At 41.6% G+C, this 12,139-nt stretch overlaps 1 protein-coding gene across 2 annotated transcripts in view; it reads left to right on the forward strand.

The window, feature by feature from the left end:
* Positions 1-12,139, forward strand: part of LOC124306497 (pyrokinin-1 receptor-like) — a 28,709-nt gene that overhangs the window by 12,654 nt on the left and 3,916 nt on the right. For both annotated transcript variants that reach the window (XM_046767289.1, XM_046767300.1), the window contains one exon: positions 2,179-2,405. In XM_046767289.1, coding sequence (XP_046623245.1) covers positions 2,179-2,405 — 227 coding nt within the window. The remainder of the gene's footprint in view (positions 1-2,178; positions 2,406-12,139) is intronic.

The raw sequence follows: 12,139 nt of genomic DNA on the forward strand, positions 1-12,139 counted from the left end.
ATGTGGCGTGATAATTATGCGCACAAATTTAATTTATTCACGTTAATAAACATTACGCAGCTTCTCCGATGGGCAATTTTCGGCAATAAATTTGCTTCTATTCGTCCACTTTGAATATTCTAGTGCGAATCACACAATCAACGTAATCGTCACGCGCAACATTGTCATCGGCCAAGTTGAGACGCTTGAAAGCAAATTAAAAAGCCCCCGCACGTTCTGTTCCGCAAATACGACAAACAACAATTTTCCTCCGAAAGCTCGGAATCGGCGACGAGTTCAATGTGATCAGGGGAAAATTTCGGAAAACGCGTTGAAACGTGAATGCCTTACAGACCAAACAGTAAATTAATGGTTTCGATGAATACGTAACTAACGACCACCTTTATCGCCGAGATGTGGGCTAATTGTTCGGCACTGTCAATATTATACTCATCTCTCCGTCTCTCTTGTCTCCAATTAATGACTATGCCACGGACCCAAATTGCTCGGCGTCGCCCACCCATCAAACTTTCGTCAGTTCGAAAGTTCACTAATTTAGTTGGTAACCCATGAGACCACAGGAGACGAAGTGTTTCGAGTTCTCGTTACAAAATCGTGTCGCCACGTCGAGGTAACTCCGTGTCAAAATCCCGAAGGCACCAGGCACCATGAAGACATACATAACGCATCAGGAGGTGAAGTTCGAATGGGGTAAACCAACCCCCTTGATAACGTTTGTTCCAATCTTAGCGCCTCGTTTCTGCAATACTGTTAGTTCCCAAAACATTGACGAAGGGTATTTTTTTTTTCGGGGATGAATATATTCCAGGTACACAATACTTTCGGCTAAATTGAACGCGATTTGACCCTTGATAATTTATGCCTCATCGATATCCAGGAATAATCACATATGCGTACGAGTTATAATTTCGGACGAAGAACCGATCGATGTAAGACGTCGTGAAAATGCGTGGAGCATAAATTGAAGCGATCTTCGAGCGTAAAAATTGGCTCAAATATTAGCTCAAATTACCGATGCGAAATATTAGCCAAGATAAAGACACGATCGAACATGGATGATGGAGACAGTCGAAAAGAATACAGACTCGACAAGAAAAGAAAAATGAACACAGGTCCGGTCGAATGTTGGTTTCGTTACATGGTAAGAATATCATCATCGGATATCTGAAGTGCCGATTCGTTTAGTGTTAAGGACCCTGTTCAATTACGGATCCATTAGCCATGATCAGGTGGTCGTTACGGCTCACGTGGCTCGTTACGCCTCTTTTGTACGATGTTGAATATGTGGGCAATGATTTTCAGCACTCGTAATACCATAACATCACACTGTCCTGCACAGACGACGAGATCCGATTCGCGCAAACTTCGCAAGTGCGATAAATTCGTGACACGGTATGGACGTGAGACGGTTACGAATTAGCATTTTTAATTACACTCTTGTGGCACATAATGTGTTCTTTGACTGGCAAATCAATAGCATAGTTGCGAAGGAATATCGAGCTATTGGTCTCTCATACAGCGGGAACGCTGAGTGGCGGCTGTCAACTGGCAAAATGACTTGCCCAAGTTTTCCACGCATAAACCACGTGTAACATCACCGCCTCAATCACCTTTCACGAACCCGGGTTGTGCCTGGTCATTACGATTCAACGCGTAATAAAGCCTATTTACAGTCTCTGATCCGAAGCCAGCATAGTGGTCAATTATAATCAAAGTGCTGTTCGACTAACCTGCATAATTAACACCAAGTCTACCTCTCTTTCAGGTGAAGAGAATTAATTAAGCGACTCCGTTCGTCCTCTACGCGTTTTCCTTCCCTCAGTCTTCCTATTTCACTGATCATACAAAATGCCGGGGGCGGATGCTCTGACCACATCGCATTAAAACGGGCTACACTTGCAACGTATCATCGTTCCATCGTTTTATTGACTGATCGTTGAATCGAGCATCTGTGAACCTGATGTTTTCAATTAGTTACGAGCTTGCGCGTGGCACACGTGGAACTTGAATGCATCGCTGGTACTAAATGCAATCGCACATGCTTCGCATAAAGTTGAACGTACTTTGCACCGCTGTCTTTCGTAATGGTTTTCGTAATGGCAAACCTGTGTAAGCAGTCGGTATACATCGATGTTCGTTGATACAATGATGCGCGAATTATGATTTCTCTCATTCCAGTGGCTGTTGTGGTGGCGTTTTTCATCTGCTGGGCACCGTTTCACGTCCAGAGGCTGATCGCGATCTATGGGACTAACACGGTGGACCACATAAGCTCCAACAGCCCTTGGATGGCCTTTCTGTACCTGCTGTTCACCTACATTTCCGGGGTTCTTTACTACTTCTCGACAACCGTCAACCCCATCCTCTACAACATAATGTCCAACAAGTTCCGCGAGGCTTTCATGGTGAGTCCCGACGTCGAAATCCTTCTGCGTCAAAGAATAAGTCTTTCGGCATTGGCGAAAAGTCGAAAAAAATAAAACTTGCCAGTTAGGCTCTGGGTTTTCCTGATGGGCGTGACACTTGATAAGGCTCGTGAAATATCGTTCGAGTCTCAAACAAAACCAAAGTTTTCTTCTGATCGTGAGCTCCAAACTTTTGACCAACACCAGGTGTAATAACGCTCAGGGAAAATCAATCACTGAGAGTGGTTCAGCCGTTGTACACTCGAAGTCTACCGCGAACTAAAAAACGAGACGAAAGCGTGAAAATCAAAGAACAGTACTGAGATTCAGCCTCACTTTCGTTTTCGATTCACTTCATTGAAGAAAATGAAGGAGGTTGAAAAAGAAAAATATGACCAAGAAACGGAGTAAATGAGGCAGAAAAAGAACAAGAAAAGTGTGACCGTTATCTGCAACTGTAGAATCCCGTTATCCTTTCAGAGTTTTATAAATGCAGAATTTGTGAGTATTTCAAGAACCGTGAATACTTGAATACGCTACGTTGACTTTTAATTGGGGGTAAAAACCAGTTATTGAACGTGGAACAGGTTAGGCTTTTTTCCTTTTAATTCCATTCCTCGATAACAAAAAAAAAAAAGTCAGTTTCAAAAAGTGCCGTAATGTGAGGAAATTTTATAATAACGATCGTGTGCTCGATTTTTCGTAATTCGTTGATGGATTGTTACAGCATTTTTCCTTATAAATCGGTCGGTAAATATTATCGACCCCGTCTGGCCAGCCGCCAGCTTTGGTTCACTTTTCTCTTGTTATTTATTTCCGACCGGTGGAATCGCGGTGCCTGAATTTGACTCGCGAAGCGATAACGAGCTCTGAGCTACGGTAACATCAACCGCCTGGAGGAATATGACGTGTAATAACTTGACACTTCACACCCTCCTTAGTTATAAAATTGTCGGGATAATATTTCTCAGTATCCTGAACGAGGGAACGTCGCAAAGGATAATGCCCGAATAATTTCAGATAATTACAGAAAGCCGCAGAGCTTTTGCCGTTGCTTTGAAAAATCTCGGTAAAAACTTTTCCAAGTGAATTAAGTTCTGCTCGAAACTTATGCAACGATTCTGTTTACTCGAAGCGAATTTAAAGTAAACAAACCGGTGCGAAATCAAGTCGTTCATCTTTAACGACTATGGGTTATACCGACCATAAATAGCTGCAGTTAGAATATCCCATAACGCAAACAGTCGATCATCAAGCGCTACATCTAAGGTACGAAACTTTTTCATTGCCTCGTTTCGCAATTTTCAGCGTTAACACGATAAAATTTCAAATTCATACTCTGGTCTTCGATCGCCGTTTCGGACTTGAATTTTTTATCCCAATATTAAATATAATATACGTATTCGAACGAATGCTGAGCCTAATAAAATAATAAATATCTTGTGGAAAACAACGTCGAGGCGTGTTACCGTGCCATGTTGTCGATTGTTGACGATCAAGCTTAACGTGGGGGTAGAATTTTACAGCTGTAAACGCTGTGAATAACGATTTAGACGCGTTAAATGACACGTTTATTTAAAAAAGAAAGTTACGATAATGCGGGTAAAAATGTTTTTGCAAATGAAAAGGAGTCGAAAAAATGTGGATTTAGTCGGGAAAAAATGATAATTCATTCATTCGGAATAACGTCTATAAAATATACAACTGCCGAAGGTGAGTATATAAAAATGGGTTGTACGTTTCGATTCTATAATATCGCGTTACAGTCATAAATGATTCTTTAATCAATTTATTATCAAAATTAAGTTCCTAGTTGCAGTCCCTGAAATCATTTCATCATTAGGGATTATACGTACTGGAGAATCGAGTAAGGGATAGGAAAAAGAATGCGAGACGGTAATAGCATACGGGGTATTCCGTGTAAACTCGACCAATGATTGTCCCTCACCATTTTTAACTTGCTTGAGGATTTTACATACGATTTTCCAATCGCAAAGAAGCGCTGCTGAATTTTTTCAAACTTTTTCTCACAATCGTTAATGTTTCGCTCATTCAATACCGTTAAGGCAAAACAGACGAGGATATGCGGGACTGAATATGTCGGGGGTCAGAGACAGGAGAACCCAAATCGAAACGCATTTACAACGAAAAAAAAAAGGTTTTTGGCCTTACAGCTGAAACAGCTGTAGCAGCAATAGTTGTCGACGAAGAAAAGCAATGTGTTCAGTGATAAATTTCCGCTATCACGACCGACTCGGAGCTCGTCAAAATTCCAACTGCCCTCGTTCCGCGATCGCGCTGTCAAATCAAGTTCGGTTGATTCCCCCACTCTCGTGGATCACGATATAGGTAATTCCCCAAAATAGTTGATTTTTCATGATTATTCAAATATATCTAAAATTATCATTCTTAAAAATCTCAAAAATCTTGTTCGTCATCCCGATCATTCTGATATCGGTCCACGATGGGACGACTTATTTCGATTTTTTCTGTCACTATATGTATACACATCTTGAATAAACAAAACGCCATGTTTCAACGTTCCAAAAATGCACAAAAAAAAAAAAAAAATTATAAAAATTCTGCACTCTTGCGTCGAAAGATTCAATGGTGAATACAGAATTTTTGGTCATTTTTTGAGGATTTTCAGAACGTGGGAACATGGCTTCTTATTTCGTCAAAACGTTTCAAGTGCTAGAAAAAATCGAAACAAATCGTCCCATCACGGGCCGGTATCAGAATGATCGGGATGAGATTTGAGATTGTTGAGAATTATTTGGGATTTTTAATAAATGCCAATTATAGACAGGTACGAATAATCGTAAAAAGTTAACGGTTGTAGGAAGAATCGAAAATGGTGAGGGAAAATCATTAGTCGAGTTGACGTGGAATGCCCGGTATGTATAACACACATTTTTTTTGTTTGGAGTCAAAATTACAGAGATAATTATACTCAAAATTACATACTTATCACTATTATATTGAAGTTACATTCGAGAATGTTCTTTCAATTTTTCTTCTACTCTTTCAAATATTAAAACGGCTGTAAATTTTACTTCAAAAATATTATACGTAGCTATTAAACTGTTCGGAAATAATCGGTTTTATATTGTTACAAAGGGTGAAATCACCCGTTTTGTCCCCTTTTAAATGATCTAGTAGTCATCATAGATAAAAGACGTTTATATAAACCTCTTATGTCTTTAAAAAGAATAAGGTTGCTGCGTCAACCGATATTATTGTAAAAACAGTCAGTCTCTAGACTTTAAAAAGAGAGCTTGTGTCCAAATACATCTATTTTCTTTCTTAATATTCCTTGTTCGTGAGACTTCTTTGGCTCGGCGTTCGCTTAAATCGCACAGAGAACTCTTTGATTCTCTTAGATCTTTCGTAATTTCCCCCCGTTGTAACATTGGTGTCAGAAGCGGGATCTCTTCTGTGCCATTTGAGTGAATTTTGAGTGTAAAGAAGTATTTAAAATAATGCAACGAACTCCTACGTCGAGAGCATCACGCGCGGAGCGACGAGCTGCCGGACGCGTTTCGTCGTGCCAGCGTTCTCCTGAACCAGCGTTTCCTTCCATTTCTCGTCGTTCGGAAGCTGAGGTTCAGCCCCAGCCCCAGCTAGCTCTCTTGGCAGAGCTAATCCAGGGAAACCAAGATTTGCTGATGCGTCAGATTCAGCAGCAAGAACAACATCAACAACAGCAACAACAACATCAACAACTACTACAACAGCAGCAACAGGAACAGCAGAATCTTCTGCACGAACTCCTCTTGCAACAGCGTCAACAACAAGAAATCGTGTCTCAGGCGTTGATCGGGATCCTGCAAGGTGTGCAGAAGCTTCAGGAGCGGCCGCAGGAATTCCCGATACGCCCAGTTCCATCCCCAGGTAGAAGGACTTCACTTCCTTCAGTCCCGGTCCCGGCAAGGAGGACCTCCATTCATTCAATTCCGGATCAATCAAGGTCTGACGCTATTTATGGGGGAGGCGAAATTCCCCCTGTTGCTAAAAATTTTCCACCTGTTCATGTCTCGCGACAAGCTCAGGTTAGCTCTTTTCCGCGATGCCACGATGTTCCGTCACGTGATATTTCGGAAGTAGTTGAGCCTCCTGTCGCGTCGTCTCATCCTAGCGTAGATATTCAGTCAGAGTTTCTGGCCTTTTTAAAATCACGCGGAACTGTCAATGTTCTCCCTCCGCAAACTCAGAGCTCGTTCGGACTCAATCAGGTCTCTGTACCTTCCGCGAGTATTGTAGAGTTGCCCTCGAAACAATCGAATTTGAAGCCCGGTTCGTATGACGGTTCGTCTGCTTGGAGTCTATACGAACGTCAGTTTAACATGATTAGTAAGGTTAATGGTTGGAATCCGTCCCAGAAAGCAGCTAATTTGACAGCTTCTTTGTCCGGTCCGGCTTTGGTAGTTCTTGGATCGCTTTCAGATTCGGATTCTGAAAATTTCGACAGCATTTGTGCGGCTCTTAAACTCCGGTTTGGCGAAGAACATCTTTCCAAACTTTATTTTACTCAGTTTGAAAATAGACGTCAAGGGCCCAAGGAAGATTTAGCCTCTCTCGGAAATGACATCGAACGTCTCGCTCGACATTCCCTTACTGATTGTACAGAAAAGGCTAGAGATCAGATAGCTCGGGCGAAATTCATTAATGCAATTCGGAATCCGGAGCTTCGGTATCATCTGAGGCTCGCAGCTCCAACTTCTCTACATGAAGCAATTATTAAGGGCTTAGAATTAGAAGCCATAAACGAGGCAGATTTAGGTTCGCGTCAACTTCATCGATTGAGCCAAGCCGAACCTTCAGAAAATTCTTCGTCCCGTCCTTCAGTCAATCAGCCTAGCTCAGATTCTCTTCCAGGAAGGAAAAATAGTGGTTTCTCTCGTTACAATAGATCAAACTCCAATCGGCCTGTCTCAGAGTGCCAGTTTTGCGGCGCAAGAGGACATATCGCGAAGAATTGTTTTAAACTCGACCGTCAGTTGAAGACTGCGGAAAATTCGTGGCGCAAAAATGCTTCCAAGAGGGCTACCTCTAATCCGGTTTGGGCAGCACAACCTTCTGTTCCTCAGAATTCGGGAAACTAGCTACCGATGTTTCGAAAGGGCGGATATCATCGGTTTCTTCCAAGTTCCTTAGCCCTATTGCTTCACAGTTCGTGATTAGAGGCCTGCGTCGTACCGGCCTATATGCTAAAGGTTCCGTTAACGGACTAAGTTGTTTGTGGGTGATAGATACTGGAGCCGAAATTTCCGTTGTTCGTCCTGATATGATTTCGTCTCTTGCTTCAATTATTCCTTCTGTGTCTATTCGCACTGCTACCGGAGCAACTACCCCTGTAGTAGGTAAGATGGTCGTGCAGGTAACAGTAGCAGATTGTGTTCAATCCCCACATGAAGTTCTAGTAGCTGATATAGAAGATGAAGGCATTTTAGGCGTAGATTTTCTTTCCGCTCACAACTGCGTCATTTCTACCGGAGATTCGACTCTCTGTTCTGGTTACCGTAAAATCAACCTCGAAACGTCTAGGTTTATTAACTCTTCTGAACAGAAAGAAACTCTCTCGTCTTTGCGCGTTTTAGAACATGTGTCGGACTCATTAGTCGTTCCTTCTTATCTCACGGAACTCTTTACTAGGTCTTCTAAAGATTTAGATATCGCTCAGACTAACAGTCTCGTTTGCCTTTTTAACGATTTTAAAGAGACTTTTGCTAAAGACTCTGCCGACATCGGAAGATGTACCATAGCTAAGCATTCGATAGATGTAGGGAATAACGCTCCAATTAAACAGGCAGCTAGACGGCTTCCTTTAAACGGTCGCAGGGAAGTTGAAAAATTAGTAGAGGATATGAGAACAGCAGATGTTATTGAGCCGTCTTCTAGTCCGTGGGCTTCTCCCATTGTCTTGGTCAATAAAAAAGATGGTTCCAAGAGGTTTTGTATAGATTATAGGAAGTTGAACGAGATCACCAAGAAAGATGCGTATCCGCTTCCTCAGATAGGAGATACCCTTGATTTAATTTCTGGTGCCCGTTGGTTCTCTACGATTGATTTACAGAGTGGTTATTGGCAAGTCGAAATGAATCCGTTAGACAAAGCGAAAACAGCTTTTGTCACAGGGTTAGGTGGACTTTGGCAATTTAAAGTTATGCCTTTTGGCCTTTGTAATGCACCAGCTACCTTCGAAAGAGCGATGGAATTTGCCCTTCAAGGTCTGACTGGCAAGATTTGTTTAGTTTATCTCGATGACATCATTGTGTTTGGTAAGACTTTTGATGAGGAATTGGAAAATCTTAAGCAGGTTTTTAGTCGTTTATCCCAAGCTGGTCTAAAAATGAGTCCCAAAAAATGTCATTTTTTCAAAAAGGAAGTATCTTTTCTCGGACACGTCGTTTCAGCGGAAGGTGTTAAGACAGATCCTTCTAAAATAGAAAAGGTCTTGAATTGGCCTCGTCCCGATTCAAAAGCAAAGGTTCAAAGTTTCTTAGGACTTTGTACTTATTACAGACGTTTCGTTAAGGGCTTTGCTTCTATAGCGAGACCTCTCCATGCTCTTACAGGAATTAAAGTTGTTTTCGATTGGACTCCCGAATGCGAAGGAGCCTTTGTTCTCCTTAAAAAATTATTAACTTCGTCACCGATATTAGCTTATCCCATCACCGATTCTCAATTCATCGTCGATTCTGACGCTTCTCTCTGTGGTATAGGTGGGGTTTTGTCTCAAATTCAGGATAATCAAGAGCGCGTTATTAGTTATTTCAGTCGGGTCTTGTCTAAACCGGAACGCAATTATTGTGTTACCCGTAGGGAATTATTAGCGATGGTAAAATCTATTTGCCATTTTCATCATTATCTTTATGGAAGGAAATTTTTGATTCGGACAGACAATGCTTCCTTAACTTGGCTTCTTTCGTTCAAATCACCTGAAGGCCAAGTAGCTCGATGGTTGGAGAGGTTAGGTCAATATGACTTCGAAATTAAACACCGTCCCGGAGTTCTGCATGGTAATGCTGATGCACTTTCTCGTCGTCCGTGCGGGGACGATTGCAAACAGTGCTCTCGTTTAAATAAACAGCTAGATCCCTCGCTTAACGTTCGTCAAATTTCTCTCGTTGAAAATAAAGAAGACTGGATTATCGCTCAGGGGAAAGATTCAGATCTTCTCTTAGTTCGGAATTGGAAATCTACAGGAGTCAGGCCTCAGTGGGAAGAAATATCTTCTATGAGTCAGTCTTTGAAAATTTACTGGGCGCAGTGGGACTCCTTGTTTCTCCTCGATCAGTTGCTTTATAGGAAATGGGAATCACCTGACTCCAGGTCGGTTCGTTGGCAGCTTCTGGTTCCTAGAGAAAAGATAACCGAGATTTTGTCAAGCTTTCATGATTCACCTGTCGGTGGTCATTTCGCTTCTAATAAGACTTTAGGTAGGATCAGAGAAAGGTATTTTTGGGCTCACTGCCGAGCTGACGTTGAAAATTGGTGCAGAACTTGCACGGTTTGTTTAGCCAAGAAGGGACCTCGTGAAAAAGGGAAGAGCTCTCTTCAAATATATAACGTAGGAGCTCCATTTGAAAGAGTCGCAATGGATATCCTAGGCCCTCTTCCTCTTTCTAAGTCAGGAAATCGCTATGCCCTGGTGATAGCAGATTATTTTACAAAGTGGTTAGAAGTAGTCCCAATTCCGAATCAAGAAGCTAGCACCGTTGCTCGAGCTTTCGTTCGAGAATTCGTCTGTCGTTACGGAGCTCCTCTTGAATTACACACAGATCAGGGTCGAAATTTTGAGTCGAATTTGATGAAGGAGTTCCTTCAAATTTTAGGGATTAGAAAAACTCGTACCACCGCTTTGCATCCGCAGTCTAATGGAATGGTAGAAAGATTGAATAGGACGCTTCTTCGTTATCTTTCTTCTTTCGTTGATCAGGATCAGAAAGATTGGGATGAGTGGATTCCCTTATTTCTTTTATCGTATCGCTCTGCAATTCACGATACTACCGGTTTTTCTCCAGCTATGATGTTGACGGGTCGGGATCTTCGACTTCCGTCAGATTTAGAAAAGGGCGTCAATCCTTCCGTGACTTCGTCCCAGGTGTATTTTAATTCCGTTTTCCGTCAAAAATTGGACGAGGTTCATGAATTTGCTAGGGAAAGAATTCGTATGGTCTCTGATAAGACTAAGGATCGTTATGATATTAGAGCTAGAAATTTAAAATTTGAGAAGGGAGATTCCGTTTGGTTATTTCAACCTCGTCGGCAACAAGGGCGTTGTCCCAAACTCCAAAGTAATTGGGAAGGTCCTTATTTTATTGTTGACCGGATTAACGACGTTGTTTTTAGAATTAGACGTTCCCCTCGTTCGAAATCTAAAGTCGTTCATCTGGATCGTTTAGCTCCTTATCTGTCAAGAGCATCGTTTCAGTAGCTCTCTGAAGGTTAAAAAGTTCGTTGACAGGTTAAGGTTAGTTCGATGTTGTTCGATTCGAGAAATTTTGATACATCGATTTCTTTGGCTTGAAGAGTGTTTCGGTTCTGCGCTTGAATGAAGTAGTGAGCGTTTGGTCGATCCTCTCTTATTTTTTCTAACCCACATGTCAGTTTCTTTGAGTTTTTATAGATTTTTCCCGACGAATCTGCCGTCTTTGGCTGTTCCCGATGTTACCCCCAACTGTACTGTTTGTCCGGTCTTAGCCTGGGTTCTCCGGATATTCAGATAAGATCGTTCCTTTTCTTTTGACTACATATTTAATTTATTTTATTCGTGTATTCTCCCAAATTCACTTGGTGAATTTGAATTGTTATACCACCACTCACATTTGTCCTCCAAACTCTAGGGTGTGCTGTTTTTTTTTGAAGAAGTTTTGGATTCAGTCACCCGTTCCTTTTTCCTGTTTCCTGTGCCGGTTCTCAGAGGGAATCAACCTTTACGTTGTCTAGGACTCAGAGTTTTCCCAGTTATGGTTTCCCGCCTCGTTGTACGAAGAGGAATGAATTTTCTTTTCGGCGACGATCCGGATGATTTTGATGTCTTCAAATTCATGAAGAACTCACTAACTCACCCTTAACACTTACCTTTATAAAACATGGCACATACATTTTTGAGATTATTTAATGCTCAACTATCTGCTCAAGGTTTTCTGTGGTTTACCTTGAGACTGTGGGCAAATGCCAGATAGTAAAAAAGGGAGTTCTTAAATTTTTAGAGCCACAGCTCCAACTCACCTTCGAGCACTGACTGCTAGATCACATTCTTTTGTAATTGTTTATCTTTTCCGAGTCGGGTCGACTCTTTTCCTCGAGGGGGAGTAATGTTACAAAGGGTGAAATCACCCGTTTTGTCCCCTTTTAAATGATCTAGTAGTCATCATAGATAAAAGACGTTTATATAAACCTCTTATGTCTTTAAAAAGAATAAGGTTGCTGCGTCAACCGATATTATTGTAAAAACAGTCAGTCTCTAGACTTTAAAAAGAGAGCTTGTGTCCAAATACATCTATTTTCTTTCTTAATATTCCTTGTTCGTGAGACTTCTTTGGCTCGGCGTTCGCTTAAATCGCACAGAGAACTCTTTGATTCTCTTAGATCTTTCGTAATTTCCCCCCGTTGTAACAATATATTAAACTACCAGAGAGCCAGTTCAGAGTATAATCGTTATATCTCACCCACGTGTAAATTCAGCAAATAGAGTTATAAATCCAGCTGTATTGGCCTTTTATCGC

This window comes from Neodiprion virginianus, chromosome 1, assembly GCF_021901495.1.
Source record: "Neodiprion virginianus isolate iyNeoVirg1 chromosome 1, iyNeoVirg1.1, whole genome shotgun sequence".
Taxonomy (NCBI): domain Eukaryota; kingdom Metazoa; phylum Arthropoda; class Insecta; order Hymenoptera; family Diprionidae; genus Neodiprion; species Neodiprion virginianus.